Genomic DNA, 18,626 nt, shown 5'->3' on the forward strand with positions numbered 1-18,626 from the left:
TTTAGTGTTAATCATCATCTAACTCAACCAGTCAAGAGCTACATTTAGCCTTAGAAGTTATATGAATATGGTCTCTGAAGCATAGGTTTTATTAGCTGACAATAATAATAAATAAATAAACATTATAGGCACAAATACAAATGTACTTTTAGAAATTGTTTTTGAAAAATATGGTGTTATTGTTTTGGCAAGCTTAAATTAAAACTTCTATGAAAACTTGTGTGATATTCCTTTAAAATAATGTTTTAGTATATTCTTTTTTTAAGTATATTTTACTAAGCAATTTCTTACATCATTTCTTTGAGTTAGACCAAGCTTTTATTTTGGTGGGTTGTAACCAGAGTTTCTGTGTTTTTTTAATTAACTATTATTATTAGCTAATAGGAAGTATAGCATATGAAGTATGCTAATACTTGAAGTATAGTATACTCTACTGTGCAGAGTACTACATTTCTGTTTGAATTTCTTCAAGTTATACCGACATTTTATTTTGACAGGTTGTCGTAAAGACATTGCCGTTCCTGTCAGTCTGTGTATACGATACGAATGAATGATGATAGTTTTATCAAATGAAATGGTGAAATCCTCTCATAGCGCACTGACGTGCACATGTGTAGCATACAGTACATCATGCATCAATATAGTGAAGAGCTGAAAACACCACGCGTGCTTCTGAGTGTGTGTGTGTGTGTGTGTGTGTGTGTGTGTGTGTGTGTGTAGTAGAGCACACATTCCCAGAGACGTGTATAACACCTTAAGGGTTCCCATAAACAGGATTTATTGTTGAGCCCCCCTTCCTCAAATTTTATGATGGAAAAAAAACCTACTATAGGGGTGAAATAACTTATATCAAATAAAAATTTATTTTTATTATTTACAAATCACAATTGTAGCTCTCGACATTTAGCTGTGGCTATAACTTTATTATGACTCTAATTTATTTTATAGTCTCAAGCATTCAGAAATCATGCAAAAGGAAACTAAGCAGTTTTACTATGATAAAACCATGGTTTATTTTTGTAAGGGTTGTGATATGCACGTTTTTTGTTGAAGAAATTATAAAGCCTGTGTCATCTATAGCAAAAAGGTGGCCAAAAATGAAAGTTTAAGTGAATATTTGAATGAAATGTTTGGTCAGTAGCCTAAACAAGGATTTGATTGTCCTGTAAGTGTAACAGCAGCAATCACATGGCATTTGTAATAACACATACATAAATTGTTTATTTTGTATTTGCCTACATTATGTATTTTAACAGTGTTATTATTAACCAATCATTATTGCCTCATTATTTTTTTTATATAATGCATTTTAAGCCATTTTAAAGGCTATCTGTTTTTATAGCAACAACAACAACAACAACAACAAAATATTACATTAATACTTTGTATATTAATAGAGTTTGGGGATTGCAAATCATTTTAATCAGTTCGGGAGTTCGGAGCGGGTTTGCGAATCATTTGAGTGAGTTATGGGGATCGCGAATCATTTGAGTCAGTTTCGGAGTTCGGAGCGGGTGCGCGTATCATTTGAGTCATTTCGGGAGTTCAAAGCGGGTTCGCGAATCATTTGAGTCAGTTTGGGGATCGCAAACCATTTGAATCAGTTCGGGAGTTCGGAGTGGGTTCGGGAATCATTTGAGTCAGATCGGGAGTTCAAAGCGGGTTTGCGAATCATTTGAGTCAGTTTGGGGATCGCGAATCATTTGAATCAGTTCGGGAGTTCGTAGCGGGTTCGCGAATCATTTCAGTCACTTCGGGAGTTCAAAGCGGGTTCGCGATTCATTTGAGTCAGTTTGGGGATCGCAAATCATTTGAATCAGTTCGGGAGTTCGGAGCGGGATAACGAATCATTTGAGTCAGTTCGGGAGTTCACAGCGGGTTCGCGAATCATTTGAGTCAGTTTGGGAGTTCAGAGCGGGGCATTTGTAACAACATGTACAAAATTTTTTATTTTGTATTTGCCTACATTATGTATTTTAACAGTGTTATTATTAACCAATCATTATTGCCTCATTATTTTTTTTATATAATGCATTCTAAGCCATTTTAAAGGATGGCTTAGGTCTGTTTTTATATCAACAACAAAAAAATATTATTACAGTACAGGGGTGGTTCTAGGGTGAGTGAAGATCCGGGGCTTAGCCCAGAAAAATCCATGTATGTGACTTTTTATTTTAATAAATCAGAAAGATTTACCTTATTTAAAATATACAAAAACAATAAAAACAAAAACAAATTTAAAACATGTTATTTAAAGTATTGAGGAAAATACATTAGCTTTTTGCAAACAAAAATTAAGAATTGCGAAACAAATGAAACAGCGCGAAAGCAATGATTTTGCAATACATATTTTCCATGGTCATATCTATTAATTTATTTGCAACGCTGCTTTTATTTTGCGTGTCAGTTTGAGCTTGCAATACCATTTTTCCTTTGCACTTCACTTTTCTGCACGTCACTCTTTGTGGCACCTTTTTTGACGTGGGGGCGGAGTCAATGGACGGGGGCGTGTACAACATGCCTCCATGGAAGTGACGTCATCGGCCCAAGACGCAGCTCACTGATCCAGGTCCTGTCATGATGAGCAGAGACTTTCTACTGGATTGTTTTTATTTTTATTCAGTAGCATTAAAACATTCATTTTTTGTTTTATTTACTTTATTAACATGTATGTGTATTAGCAGTGTTTGCTCAAGTTAAAGAAGTTGTTAACATTGTATGTATTGTATAACATGTATTGGGATACCAAATCATTTGAGTCAGTTCGGGAGTTCGTAGCGGGTTCGCGAATCATTTGAGTCAGTTCGGGAGTTCTTAGCGGGATCGCGATTCATTTGAATAGTTCGGGAGTTCGTAGGGGGATCGCGAATCATTTGAGTCAATTTGGGGATCGCGAATCATTTGAATAAGTTCGGGAGTTCGTAGCGGGATCGCGAATCATTTGAGTCAGTTTGGGGATCGCAAATTATTTGAAACAGTTCGGGAGTGCGTAGCGGGATCGCGAATCATTTGAGTCATCTGACTCCAGTTTGTGAGTTGGAGCGGGATCGCGAATCATTTGAGTCAGTTCGGGAGTTCGTAGCGGGATCGCGAATCATTTGAGTCATTTTGAGGATCACGAATCATTTGAGTCAGTTCGGGAGTTCGTAGCGGGTTCGCGAATCATTTGAGTCAGTTTGAGGATCGCGAATCATTTGAATCAGTTTGGGAGTTCATAGCGGGATCGCGAATCATTTGAGTCAGTTTGGGTTCGTAAATCATAGCTGTATATGGATAGGCATTTGTAACTAATTTAGTAGCTAGTTATAATTACATTTTCCACGCTTGTTTAGGTGTGAAATGTGAACTCGTATTTTTTGTTTTAATGATGTGCCTTTTAACAGTATCAAGTATATTCAAAAACTAAACAAATCATGCCTAAAAAGTGCATGCATCTAGGCTAATATAAAGTTACATGATGAAGTCATACTATTGCGCGTGTGCATTTTGAGTGCGTTCTTTCACTGCATTATTCGGTGTATTCAAATGAATTTATGAATGCATGTGAATGATCACAAAATTCAAGATATGAACCCTTTGTGCCAAAAGGGTTCTTTCTTGTCATTATAGAACCTTTTTAGCATGAAAGGTTCTTTGGAGATGAGTAAAGAACCCTATGGTTCTATATAGAACCCCAATGATCCCTTTCTTCTAACAGTTTGTTGTCATAAGCAGGGTTGGTTCTAGGGTGAGTGGAGATCCATGTATGTGACTTTTTATTTTAATAAATCAGAAAGATTTACCTAGTTTAAAATATACAAAAACAATAAAAACAAATTTAAAACATTTTATTTAAAGTTTATCCCTTGTATCCTGACACATATGCTGATGTTGTGTCTCTATCTCACTTTTTTTTTTGTTGTTGTTGTCTCTATCTCTGTTTTATTTTATTTTCCAATCAAGCCTGACTGGCTACACTCGTCCTGGTAGAACATGGATAAGAAGCAAACATGAAGCAGTGCACTGACATACACTTACTCTATAAAGATATACCAAGTATAACTAGATAAAAAAGTTCGTCAAGACAAACTTTAAGTTGGCTTGAGAAAGCCTGGCCAGTTTAAAGAGTTTAAAATTAAATTTTAAGTTAAGTTAAAAAGTTTGATAATTGCTATGCAGTTGCTAGGGTACCCGGAGTGGTTGCTAAGGTGTTGCTATGCGGTTGCTAGGGTACCCGGAGAGGTTGCTAAGGTGTTGCTATGCGGTTGCTAGGGTATCTGGGATGGTTGCTAGGGTGTTGCTATGCGGTTGCTAGGGTACCCAGAGAGGTTGCTAAGGTGTTGCTATGCGGTTGCTAGGGTATTTGGGATGGTTGCTAGGGTGTTGCTATGCGGTTGCTAGGGTACCCTGAGTGGTTGCTAAGGTGTTGCTATGTGGTTGCTAGGGTACCCGGAGTGGTTGCTAAGGTGTTGCTATGCGGTTGCTAGGGTACCCAGAGTGGTTACTAAGGTATTGCTATGCGGTTGCTACGGAACACTTAGTGGTTGCTAAGGTGTTGCTATGCGGTTGCTAAGGTACCCTGAGTGGTTTCTAGGATGTTGCTATGCGGTTGCTAGGGTATCTGGGATGGTTTCTAAGGTGTTGCTATGCGGTTGCTAGGGTACCCTGAGTGGTTGCTAAGGTGTTGCTAGGGTACCCTGAGTGGTTGCTAAGGTGTTGCTATGTGGTTGCTAGGGTACCCGGGGTGGTTGCTAAGTTTATGGTATGAGGTTGCTAGGATACCCTGTGTGGTTTCTAGGTTGGTTTGGATAGTTGCTAGAGTGCTGCTATGAAGATAGATAGATAGATAGATAGATAGATAGATAGATAGATAGATAGATAGATAGATAGATAGATAGATAGATAGATAGACAGATAGATAAGAAACAGTCAGATTATAGATAGATAGATAGATAGATAGATAGAAACAGTCAGAAGATAGATAGATAGATAGATAGATAGATAGATAGATAGATAGATAGATAGATAGATAGATAGATAGATACAAACAGTCAGAAGATAGATGGATAGATAAGAAAGTCAGATTATAGATAGATAGATAGATAGATAGATAGATAGATAGATAGATAGATAGATAGATAGATAGATAGATAGATAGATAGATAGATAGATTAGAAGTATTAGATAGATAGATAGATAAATAGATAGATAGATAGATTAGTTTGAATAGATAGATAGATAGATAGATAGATAGATAGATAGATAGATAGATAGATAGATAAGAAACAGTCAGATTATAGATAGATAGATAGATAGATAGATAGATAGATAGATAGATAGATAGATAGATAGATAGATAGATAGATAGATACAGTCAGAAGATAGATGGATAGATAAGAAAGTCAGATTATAGATAGATAGATAGATAGATAGATAGACGATAGATAAATAGATAGATAGATAGATAGATAGATAGATAGATAGATAGATAGATAGATAGATAGATAGACGATAGATAGATAGATAGATAGATAGATAGATAGATAGAAACAGTCAGAAGATAGATAGATAGATAGATAGATAGATAGATAGATAGATTAGTTTGAATAGATAGATAGATAGATAGATAGATAGATAGATAGATAGATAGATAGATAGATAGATAGATAGATAGATTATTTTGAATATAGTTAGATGAGTTTTAATATAGATAGATGAGTTTGAAAATAGATAGATAGATAGATAGATAGATTAGTTTTAATATAGATAGATGAGTTTGAAAATAGATAGATGATAGATAGATAGATAGATAGATAGATAGATTAGTTTTAATATAGATAGATAGATAGATGATAGATAGATAGATAGATAGATAGATAGATAGATAGATAGATAGATAGATAGATTATATAGATGGATATATAGATAGATGAGTTTGAATGAGTTTGAATGGGTTAGTAATAGTACATAGGTTAGTCTGATTGAGTCTAATGGGCTTCAGTGTGTTTAGATTTGAATTTTTGACAGTTGGAGTTTGACGGAATGTTCAGATGAGCAGAGGCTTTTCAATGTAAGTCTATGGGAGTTTTTATGATTTTTAATCTTCATTTTTATGAAAACCGTAAGTCCAATCAGTTAGAAAAGATATAGCACACCCGGCGAGATCAGTCTGAAGAGCTGGGTCGAGTTTGGAGTCTGTAGAGTTAAAGCTCTAGGAGGAGTAGCAGTCAGAAATTTTAGTCTCAGAAAAAGAAGAATAATAATAAGTTTAAGACGGATTTCAGTAAGTTGGCTCTCTCAAGCCAACTTAATTATAAACGCAGGGCTCTATACACTTATATTTTTGAAGGAGGACTTACACAGCACTTACAAATTGCATAAATAATCATAAGAAGGTTAATGTATCAAATATACAATTTGGAATAGGCTACAGAAATATGAAATTATGAAAAAACAATTAGAATGGTACTTTGCCACTAGGTGGCGGCATGCCACTGCCTTAATGAGTGAGTCGGTCAGTCATTTAATCAATGGATTCGTTAGAAACGGATGATTCATTCAGAAAAAAAAGTGTGTGTGTGTGTGTGTGTGTGTGTCCTACAGACTGTGCTGCGCAACCGTTAACTGTTCGATGTTCAAAATGTGACGTTAAATCAGACACAATTTAAAACCGAAAAATAAATATAAAAGTTACAGATACCTGAAGTAAGCTGTTGTATCTTGGCATTCAAGTGTTTTGGCTGGGGGGTTTTACTTCCTTTTTTTAAGAAGAAGAAGATTAATTTTGAAATATCCATTTTAATTTTCGAATAAATTGATCTAGTAAAATACTACACGCCAACAAACCGCCTGCCTCCAAAAGATCTCACTTCATTGGCTGGATCGTACAGACGCTCATCGATGGTTGGCCAGTTTACATGTCAGTTAAAAGCACTAGACTCAGTGGGCGGTTTTCGTCGGATGTGAATGACAACGCGTACTTACTTGGGTAAATTTACAGATACTGTGGACTTGAGTCGAGAGATATTTATTTATTTATTTAAATTCTAATATAAATTACTTTATTGGGCATGAAAACTCATTGATGGCATGGTGGTAATAAAAACATTCGGGGCTTTACTGAAAACATTCAGGGCTCCAGCCCCCTTAGCCCACCCCTAACGCCGCCCCTGTTACAGTATATAAATACTTTGTAAATTATTAGAGTTTGGGGATCTCAAATCATTTGAATCAGTTCGGGAGTTCGTAGCGGGATCGCGAATCATTTGAGTCAGTTATGGAGATCGCGAATCATTTGAGTCAGTTTGGGAGTTCGGAGCGGGATCGCGAATCATTTGAGTCATTTCGGGAGTTCAAAGCGGGTTCGCGAATCGTTTGAGTCCGTTTGGGGATCGCAACCCATTTGAATCAGTTCGGGAGTTCGGAGCGGGTTCGCGAATCATTTGAGTCAGTTCGGGAGTTCAAAGTGGGTTCGCGAATCATTTGAGTCAGTTTGGGGATCGCGAATCATTTGAATCAGTTCGGGAGTTCGGAGAGGGGTCACGAATTACGAAAGATTCACGCTCTTAAATTTTCAAATTGGCCATAACCTTTAATTCGTTGCTGCCAACTGGGCTTGCCGCCCCTGCTAAGGCAAGAATCAGTGATACTCTTCCTCATGCTTCAGTGTTTAAAGGGGTTTTCTAAATTCCTAAACCAAAGTATTAAACTTCGTCCTGATGCGTTTACACTGAAAAACTGTGTCATGTTGAGGAGAAGTTACTTTGTTCCTGAATGAATAGGTGTTTTTGAAAGAGTCGATTAAGTGAATGAATCAAAATCAGTGACTTACAAAGACAGTCACTTGTCTGCAGAAAGAGTCACTGTAAAATCCCCACCATTAATACAGACTGTGTGGACAAACAAAGACAAGCGGACTGATACAAACAGTGAAGTCCCCTGAACAAAACAATTTATTACAGAATTTTGAACTCACTTTTCTGACTTCTGCTGAGTGTTTGATGTCTTGAATCTTCTTGATTCTGTCCTGAATCATCTGCTGCACGTCTTTCTGTGTCTTCATCAGTTGAGTCTATAGACACAGAACAAAGCAGACATATTTATCATAAAGACGATTTAGGCTACTATGTCTTGTGACATATAATTTACAATATGTTTTTATTTGTAATTATTTTATTTGATAAAATCACATGACATGATTACTTTAAAATCAGTTTTGTTAATAAGTCTACCTTCTTCTCTTGACTCTCCTCTTCTACAGAAACAGTGTTGTGGGTCTTGTGTTCTTTCACAGCACACATCAGACACACACACGTCTGATCATCTCTACAGAACATCTCTAGAGGCCTCTCATGTTTCTGACATGTATAGTCCTCCAGATTACTCACAGCACTTTTAAGTTTATAGTGGTCTATGAGCTCTCGGAGTGTGATATTAATCTTGAGATCAGGTCTTTGGTAAAATGTTTCTTTACAGTATGGACAGTTGCAGGTCTGGCTTTTGTCCCAGTACTTATTCAGACAGGTCTTGCAGTAGTTGTGTCCACATGGAGCAGTGACTGGATCAGTGAACACATCCAGACATATGGAGCACTGAAGCTCCTTAGTCATTAGACCACTGAAGGATGACATACCTGGAGAAAAAGAAACCATGAAGATAAATCACCTACACTACTAGTCTGAAATTTGGACACACTTGATACAGTGGGTATAAAAAAAGAATCACCCCCTTTAAAATAATCACATTTTGTTACTTTGCAGCTTGAAATAAAGATGGACACAGTTGTTTTATCCAGATGTATTTACTAAGTGCAACTTATGACATCCAAGTGAAAGATATAACACCAACATCAGTGATGAGTCGGAAGGATCCTCCTCCTCCTAAAAACCACTTGTAAACTTTGTAGCTAATCACCTTCTCCACAGCACACAAAGTCATTTGACTTTCAACTGTGATCAGCTGTGTTCATTTTGATTAGCTCAGCATGAAAAGAGCTTTCCTGGAGCATTTCAGTGTTTGGTAGTGCAACTGAAGCAAACAATCAACTATGGGTGGCAAGACACTCTCAAAATATCTCTGGAATAAAGATGTGGATAGTCACAGGTCAGGAGATGGATACAAAAACATTTCAAAATGCCTAGAAGCACAGTGAAGTCTATCATTTAGAAGTGGAAGGTATTTGGTACAACACAGACCCTCCTTGGATCAGGATGTTAATCCAGACTGGATGAAAGTGCCGGAGGAAACTGGTCAGAGAGATGACCAAGAGACCTACATCAACTCTGAAACAGTTGCAGTAATTTAAAACAAACAGTGATAATTTGTGTGCATGTGACAACAATATCACACATTCACCATTAATGTGGCTTGTTTGGAAGGGTTGCAAGAAAAAAGCCACTCCTCAAGAAAGACCACATGTAGTCATGACTGAGCTTTGCCAAAACGCACCTTGAAGATTCTGAGGCACATCAGACTGAAGCTGAATTATTTGGCCTCAACACCAAACGATATGTCTGGCAGAAATCCAATACAGTCACCATCAATAATAACATTCAATGTTCATGTCCAAACAACAGCATTCCTCTATTAAAAGCATGGAGGAGGTAATATTCTGTTCTGCTGTGTTTCTCTGCAGCAGGGACTGGAGCACTTGTCAGGATAGAAGGAAAAATGAATGGGGCAAAATACTTCTTAAGGAAAATCTGCTGGCCTCTGTCAGAAAGTTGTGCATGGGAAGAAGGTTTAGAGCCTAGAATTAAACCCCATTGAAAATCTATGGAATGACTTTGTAATGATATACAAATCTCCATATTCATCGGGAAGAAGGAGGCGGGAACCGGCGCACAATCAAAATTAATCTTTAATTACAAAAATAAACACAAAACAGCGCGTCAGCCCCTCACGGCGACTGACGCGCACAAATAAAAGCCAAACACATAAAATAATGTCCCAGGCCTGGTCCTCTCTCGTCCTTCACGGTCGTCACTCCAGTTTTATATCCTTCCATCTCCTACGTGGGACTCAAGACCGGCGGTGGGGCGCAGGTGTAGCTCATCTCCAATCACTACACCTGGCCTCACTCCTCGTTCCCACGCCTCTCGGCCCCGCCCCACTCGCCACAGACTTGAAGACTGCAGTCAACCAACAATCACCATCAAATTTATTTATATTATAAGTCTAGATTTGCAAAGTTAGCAGAAACAGAGGCTGCGTTTTGACTTTTATCCGGATGTTGTCCACACACACCCTGAAAAGACGTTTCTGATTGGAATGTTATCCGATCAGCGTGTCCTGGATCAGAGGTAATCGAGGAAGCACTGTGATTGGATTTCTGTAATGTAAACGCAATCCAGCCATCGTGTCTGCCTTCGAAGGTGGACCGGTAACACACACTTGTCTTTGATTTGTTAAATATCAACAGAAAATGCTTTTCAACAGAAAGCCCAATATTTCAAGTCTGCATACTTATTTAAATATTGCGTAGGAAAGACAGATCTGATCGGTTATCCAGATGAAGTCAGCTGATGTTGCCAAGTGTAAAGCCCCAAGTTCTGATTGACTAATGATCCGATCTGTTTGTTTCGGATCACAGTGATCGCATGTTAATGCCAAGTCTAAACTGACCACATATCCCAACAGACTACATACGGGCTGTAATTAAAGCATAATGAGGTTCAATAAAATACTTACACAAGGGGCTGATCCTGATCCAACTTAGTGATTATGTTTTTTTAGTAGTGAATTTACGTAAAGGGGTGCAGAGCCAGTGGTAGATAAGCAGAGTCCATTCAGTCGTGTGAGCAACTCTACACTGTTATTTAACTCTAAAAGAGAGTAATGTAAAAGTTCTCTAAAGATTTTCTTTCTCTTTTTCAAACTTAATATCAAATCAGATCATGAACATTTAATCATTATTTATATTAAAATGTTAAAATTGTATTGATAGTCCAAGAAACAGTCACTCATTGTTAAACACACATGAACTCACTGAGCAGTCTAGACTTGCTTTTGAGATAAGAAACAAAGTACAAAATATAAATAATACCTAACTATAAATAAACATCTCTCCATAAAATAAACTGATACATGGTCTGATCAAGTGTAATTAAATATGATTTTCAGCTGCAGTGTAGGTGTGTGTTCAGTCTGTCAGCCCACGTTTTCTTCCTGTTTCTTAAGTCTTTATGTTGGGTGACAAAATGAATAATCTTGACCACTTCCATTAGAAATGTGTTCAGGACAATCTCTCTGATATTTCCATCACTTACCTGTGAGTATCAGATCCACAAGGATGATTGAATCATCAGATTTTAAAAGTTGATTGTTTCATCTGTTGTTTCAATGGTATATTGTTGATCAAGTTAATTTCACTTTCTCTGAATCTCTCACTGAACTCCAGTGATGTCAGAGCTCCTCCTGTATTTATACATATAAATGTGTCTCTGTATTTGGTGTGTTAGATTCATGTGTGTTTGTTTGTATTGGGATGAATGTTTCTTTTAGTTAATGAAGAGGTATCAGCAGAATTTTTTTTTTCTGAAATCAGATCAGATACTCTCCTTGAACTGTCACCTTATCGTGGTGGAGAGGTTTGAGTACCCGAATGATCCTGGGAGCTATGTTGTCTGGGGCTATATGCTCCTGGTAGGGTCTCCCAAGGCAAACAGGTCCTTGGTGACGGGCCAGACTAAGAACAGTTCATAAAACCCCTTATGGCAGATTTAAAATCAAGGACCGTGACGTCGCCCGGCATGGCGCAGCCGGGGCCCCACCCTGGAGCCAGGCCCGGGGTTGGGGCCCGTATGCGAGCGCCTGGTGGCCGGGCCTTCCCCCATGGGGTCCGGCCGGGCTTAGCCCGAAGGAGTGACGTGGGGCCGCCCTCCTGTGGGCTCACCACCTGCAGGAGGGAGCGTAAGGGGCCGGTGCATAGAGGATCGGGCGACAGTCGAAGGCGAGACCCCCGACGACCCGATCTCTGGACACGGAATCTGGCTTTAGGGACGTGGAATGTCACCTCGTTGGCGGGGAAGGAGCCTGAGCTTGTGCGGGAGGTCGAGAGGTACCGACTAGAGATAGTCGGGCTCACCTCAACGCACAGCTTGGGCTCTGGAACCACACTTCTTGAGAGAGGCTGGACTCTCTACCACTCTGGAGTTGCCCATGGTGAGAGGCGGAGGGCAGGAGTGGGTTTGCTAATAGCCCCCCAGCTCAGCCGCCATGTGTTGGAGTTTACCCCGGTGAACGAGAGGGTCGCTTCCCTGCGCCTTCGAGTCGGGGATAGGTCTCTCACTGTCGTTTGTGCCTACGGGCCGAACGGCAGTGCGGACTACCCGGCCTTCTTGGAGTCTCTGGGAGGGGTGCTGGAAAGTGCTCCAACTGGAGACTCCGTAGTTCTACTGGGGGACTTCAACGCTCACGTGGGCAGTGACAGTGACACCTGGAGGGGCGTGATTGGGAGGAACGGCCCCCCTGACCTGAATCCGAGCGGTGTTCTGTTATTGGATTTCTGTGCTAACCACGGTTTGTCCATAACGAACACCATGTTCAAGCATAAGGGTGTCCACCAGTGCACGTGGCACCAGGACACCCTTGGCCGGAGGTCGATGATCGACTTTGTGGTCGTGTCATCAGACCTTCGGTCATATGTCTTGGACACTCGGGTGAAGAGAGGGGCGGAGCTGTCAACTGATCACCACCTGGTGGTGAGTTGGATCCGATGGCGGGGGAGGAAGCTGGACAGACTCGGCAGACCCAAACGTACTGTGAGGGTCTGTTGGGAACGTTTGGCCGAGCCCCCTGTCAGAGAGATCTTCAACTCCCACCTCCGGCAGAGCTTCGACCGGATCCCGAGGGAGTCTGGAGATATTGAGTCCGAGTGGACCATGTTCTCCACCTCCATTGTCGCTGCGGCTGCTCGGAGCTGTGGCCGTAAGGTCTCCGGTGCCTGTCGAGGCGGCAATCCCCGAACCCGGTGGTGGACACCGTAAGTAAGGGATGCTGTCAAGCTGAAGAAGGAGTCCTATCGGGCCTGGATGGCTTGTGGGACTCCGGAGGCAGCTGACGGGTACCGGCAGGCCAAGCGGACTGCAGCCCGGGTAGTCGTGGAGGCAAAAACTCGGGCCTGGGAGGAGTTCGGTGAGGCCATGGAGAAGGACTATCGGTTGGCCTCGAAGAGATTCTGGCAAACTGTTCGACGCCTCAGGAGGGGGAAGCAGTGCCCTACCAACACTGTTTACAGTAGAGATGGGCACCTGTTGACCTCAACTGGGGATATCGTCGGGCGGTGGAAGGAATACTTCGAGGATCTTCTCAATCCCACCGACTTGTGTTCCGTTGAGGAAGCAGTGGCTGGGGACTCGGAGGGGCACTCGTCCATCACCCGGGCTGAAGTCATCGAGGTAGTTAAAAAGCTCCTCGGTGGCAGGGCACCGGGGGTGGACGAGATCCGCCCCGAGTACCTCAAGTCTCTGGATGTTGTGGGGCTGTCTTGGCTGGCACGCCTCTGCAACATCGCATGGCGGTTGGGGACAGTACCTCTGGACTGGCAGACCGGGGTGGTGGTCCCTCTTTTCAAGAAGGGGGACCGGAGAGTGTGTTCCAACTATAGGGGGATCACACTTCTCAGCCTCCCTGGAAAAGTCTATGCCAGGGTACTGGAGAGGAGAATTCGGCCGATAGTGGAACCTCGGATCCAGGAGGAACAGTGTGGTTTTCGTCCCGGTCGTGGAACACTGGACCAGCTCTATACCCTTTCCAGGGTGCTGGAGGGTTCATGGGAGTTTGCCCAACCAGTCCACATGTGTTTTGTGGACTTGGAGAAGGCATTCGACCGTGTTCCTCGCGACATCCTGTGGAGGGTGCTCCGGGAGTATGGGGTCGGCGGCTCCCTACTTAGGGCTGTTCGGTCCCTGTACGACCGGAGCAAGAGCTTGGTTCGCATTGCCGGCAGTAAGTCAGACCTGTTCCCGGTGCATGTTGGACTCCGGCAGGGCTGCCCTTTGTCACCGGTTCTGTTCATAATTTTTATGGACAGAATTTCTAGGCGCAGCCAAGGGCCGGAGAGTGTCCGGTTTGGGGACCATACGATTTCGTCGCTGCTTTTTGCGGATGATGTTGTCGTGTTGGCATCCTCAGACCAGGACCTTCAGTGTGCATTGGGACGGTTTGCAGCCGAGTGTGAATCGGCTGGGATGAGAATCAGCACCTCCAAGTCCGAGGCCATGGTTCTCAGTCGGAAAAGGGTGGATTGCCCACTTCAGGTTGGTGGAGAGTTCCTGCCTCAAGTGGAGGAGTTCAGGTATCTTGGAGTCTTGTTCACGAGTGAGGGAAGGATGGAACGTGAGATTGACAGACGGATCGGTGCAGCTTCTGCAGTAATGCGGTCGCTGTACCGGTCTGTCGTGGTGAAGAAGGAGCTGAGCTGTAAGGCAAAGCTCTCGATTTACCGGTCAATCTACGTTCCTACTCTCACCTATGGTCATGAGCTGTGGGTCATGACCGAAAGGACAAGATCCCGGATACAGGCGGCCGAAATGAGCTTTCTCCGTCGGGTGGCTGGGCGCTCCCTTAGAGATAGGGTGAGAAGCTCGGTCACTCGGGAGGAGCTCAGAGTAGAGCCGTTGCTCCTCCACATCGAGAGGAGCCAGCTGAGGTGGCTCGGGCATCTATTTCGGATGCCTCCTGGACGCCTTCCCAGGGAGGTGTTCCAGGCACGTCTCACCGGGAGGAGGCCCCGGGGAAGACCTAGGACACGCTGGAGGGACTATGTCTCCCGGCTGGCCTGGGAACGCCTCGGGGTCCCCCCGGAAGAGCTGGAGGAAGTGGCTAGGGAGAGGGAAGTCTGGGCGTCTCTGCTTAGACTGTTGCCCCCGCGACCCGGCCCCGGATAAGCGGAAGATGATGGATGGATGGATCACACAATCCAAATCTTGGTTTTAATCTGGATCTACAGTAACAACCAAGTATCTGTTCTTCAAAATGTTTGGCAGGATTCCAGCAGAAGTTTGGATTCAGGTTGGATTAAGTAAATAAAGTGCACATTAGGCTACCTATTAAGCCTTTCAGTACAGTAAAGTAAAAAAATTGCCCCATAATATAATTCCCCAAACAACCTGTAACCGGCAAGTTTGGAAAAAATTAACAACCAATGAGTAGTTTACACTTTAGATTATGGGAAGAAGAAAGCTTTGTAAATGTAAATGATTTATTCATGGGTTTACACAACAGGTTTTGAATACTTTGTAATGTGTAATGTACTAAGGGCTGACTGGTGAGATTTCTTGGTTCTGTTCAGCTTATTCCAATTTAACATAAACCCAACTAAACCAGACCATTAGAAATCTGTTCTCTTTCAAATTTCTATCACTTACCTGGGAGTTTTAGATGTGTCCACAAGGGTCTTTGAAATACTGTGCTGTTTAAAAAGGGTAAATAGTTTCAGGCATCCATGCTGTTAATACAAGCCGTTTTACTTCCTCTGAAAGCTCTCACTGAACAACAGTGAGGTCAGAGTCCAATGTATATATATTATCACTTATCTATTTTCACTATTATCACAAGTCCATAAAAGAAATGTAAGTGAAAAGTAATCTGCTGGAGGGAAATAGACTGACATATCCTGGCCTCTTATGTAACACAGATATAACCTTAGTAGTTATTCTTCAAGACCTGGAATTTTTAAAGTTTACGTCAGTGGGCATTCCCTCTGAAAAGCAATGAATAAATATATTTTTTAATTAATTCCATAATTAATTAACGTGACATTGCCTTCAAAGTAACTATAGATTCATAAACACAATATGGATAAGGAGCAGTCATTTCCATAAGTCTCCAGTAGAGGTCGCCATTCCTCCACAACAGGTGCAAGATGTGACGTCACAATGGTCTTGTGGTTGTTGTTGTTGTTTTTTTTTTTTTTTTTTTTTTTTTTGCTAGTTTCTTGCTTTTTTAAAAGTGGTTATTGTTGTTATTACTTCTAGGAGACACCGAGTTTAGTGGCATACGGTTAAATATCCTAGTAATATCTCGCTTTAATAACATTTGTCAACACCTGTGAGATGTTCATGAATGTTTTTGTACACAGCAGATGTGACAGGAGATTTGTTGATTCAGTTTAATCCCTCATCTTTCACGTCTCTTTGCACCTGATAATGCCTGGATGACTCTTATTGTTGTCTTATCTACGCCAGTATCTGCATGAAGTTTATTTGCTATATTTGTCAGCAGATTTGGATGAAATCAAGTGCAAGATAAAATCTAGAAGCCACATAAACGCCAGTGTTGTTTTCTGCAGACGTGATCGAGCTCGGACTCGTGTCTGTGTGCAGAAAAGTAAGTCTTGAGCAGTGTCTTTCTTCCCCGCTAGGTTTCTAGGATCTACAGCAGGTGCATCCGGGACTTTAGTTATAAGCTATGAGTAATACTTTACAGTGATAGCGATGCTTGAAATTTCTTTTGACTTTGACAATTGCAAAATTACATCCTGTGAATGTAAATGGCAGAGATGAAAAGATGAAATAGCAAGGGAAAGAGCATCTGCACTGATTACAGAAAATTACTGTGATTAGGATCACAATAGTCAGCAAAGGAAACGTCGGGACATCCCCTTCATAATAAGCGCAGGAACAGAAAAAAGATGATGTCTGATAAAACAAGCAGGTGATAATGGCTCAGCAGATTTTTCTGCTATTAAAATAAATAAACAGGCTAAATAAAAAAACATATAGCCTACATACATATATAGCCCACACAAAATATAATATAATAGTATAGGTATATAGCCTATTAAATTACCTATTTCATTTAATTTACTTTATCAGTTTTTTTTATTAACTGTCACCCCCGTCCTGTATAAGGGACGCCTACATTTACTTCACTATATTACAATTAAATCTAATCTAATCTTGACAAACTATATATCGTTGGGAAGGTCTAAGACTCCCAAATATATATTTTACCAATGTTTTTTGTTAAAAATTATGTACTAAACTGAAAACTTCAATCATGAACTATAAAAATGTAAGTTTATGTTCAAAAATTCTGAGTGACAGTGAAATAATCAAGTAATCAACTGAACTAAAAGGTAGCCTACATCACAAAATAATACTGAACTCACCCAATGAATAAAAAAATTACAAAAATAGCATTGGTACGAGGTCATCCTGCAAAAATTTGATCACACACACACACACACACACATATATATAACTTCATGTCATGTCTTTGGTTTGATCAATTAATAAAAAAAAAATAGATCTGAATTAAAAGGTTAATCAAAAATATGTAACTAACTGAATATGCTACACTTTCAGAATATAAAGTAAATAATTGTACCTTTAGTGGTACAATGGCTTGTTACTGGGGCTGTACCTTCAAGGCATAGGCTTGGGAACATGCTGTATATGTACTTTGTTGACCCTCAATAAGGTACAAATATGTACCTTGAGGTCCAATAATAAGCCCTAAGGATACGTTAGTGTAGATTGTACCTTGGGACAGAAATGGACTCCTTCTGTACCCCTATTTCTGACGGTGTATATAGCCCTAAGTAAACTAAAATAGATGAAATTTGGTTAAAAAGTTGATCACCTGAAAGGCACTATCATTTTCACAAAACACCAGTTTAGTTACCACCAGTTAGTTAAAGTTTGGGACATTTGTAAGTCAGTAGGGTAGCCCAGTGGAAGTGAAACAGACAGTAAAGTGTGCTCTACACCACTGTGGTGTTTTCACTGTATTTTAGAGTTCCATCTTTCAGCGTATGACCCTAATAGCAGACGGGGAAAGAGAGTCAAGATTACAGATGGATTTCATAGTTTTGGGGAAATCCGCTGAGCATGCGTGCTGGAGACATGATCTCAATCATGACGCATCTGAACCACTGAAAGTGCAGAAAGATGCTGTATCAGACACATGCTATCATCACTCCTGATATGTGCAGGGGGATGTTGCAACAGCTAAGGGCGCCCATGGTTACATGATAATAATAATAATAAAAAAGAGAAATAGTCTGAAAAATAACTCACACATGCTGTTTTCACTCCCATAAGACCTCTAGTTCCTCTGAAATCTTCACACCCACAGGCCACTTCCTCCGGTTACACTGATCTATTAAGAACATCTACAGCTCTTCCGGTATCTAGACTTTCTTTTCTGATGCCTGTGCTGCTGCTGTTTGGTATGGTTTTATTTTTCCATTTCAAATTTGTAATGACAAATATTCAAGAAGCCCTTAACAAAAAGCATTATTCTGTAACATAATAATGCATTTTCCCCATAATTTCTTATATGACATTTACAGTGTCATTTTATTTTATTATTTTATTTTTGTAGTATTACTTAATTTAAGTTTTCAATATTAGTGCATAGTTTTAAAAGTATGCAAAAATGAGTAAATAATATAAATATTTTAAGAAGACTATTTGTCCCTTTAATTCATGTCACTGGTTTTATCAATCTTAAAAACTTTCAGTCTTCGGCTTTCTTTGGTCATAGTTCTGAAGATGATTTTCATATGTTCATTAAGGTGATTTTATCATATTGGAAAAATCTTTTCATATCTTTCAATCAGTTAAATGGATCGTTCATCCAAAAATGAATGTGTGATTATGTAAATGAACCCTTTGAGTATACAAAGATTATTTATTGTT

At 40.5% G+C, this 18,626-nt stretch overlaps 1 protein-coding gene across 2 annotated transcripts in view; it reads right to left on the reverse strand.

Moving 5' to 3' along the window:
- The window catches only part of LOC113062367 (E3 ubiquitin-protein ligase TRIM39-like), an 18,185-nt gene extending 2,732 nt beyond the window's left edge, over positions 1-15,453 (reverse strand). Inside the window, exons 1-3 of one of the 2 annotated variants that reach the window (XM_026232181.1) lie at positions 15,348-15,453; positions 8,211-8,611; positions 7,955-8,050 (exon numbers count right to left, since the gene is read on the reverse strand). In XM_026232181.1, coding sequence (XP_026087966.1) covers positions 7,955-8,050; positions 8,211-8,609 — 495 coding nt within the window. In that variant the 5' untranslated portion in view covers positions 8,610-8,611; positions 15,348-15,453. Of the gene's footprint in view, positions 1-7,954; positions 8,051-8,210; positions 8,612-11,246; positions 11,440-15,347 lie in introns of those variants that run through there. The other variant, XM_026232182.1, reaches the window with a different exon arrangement.
- Between the last annotated feature and the right edge of the window lie 3,173 nt (positions 15,454-18,626).

This window comes from Carassius auratus, chromosome 44, assembly GCF_003368295.1.
Source record: "Carassius auratus strain Wakin chromosome 44, ASM336829v1, whole genome shotgun sequence".
Lineage (NCBI taxonomy): Eukaryota > Metazoa > Chordata > Actinopteri > Cypriniformes > Cyprinidae > Carassius > Carassius auratus.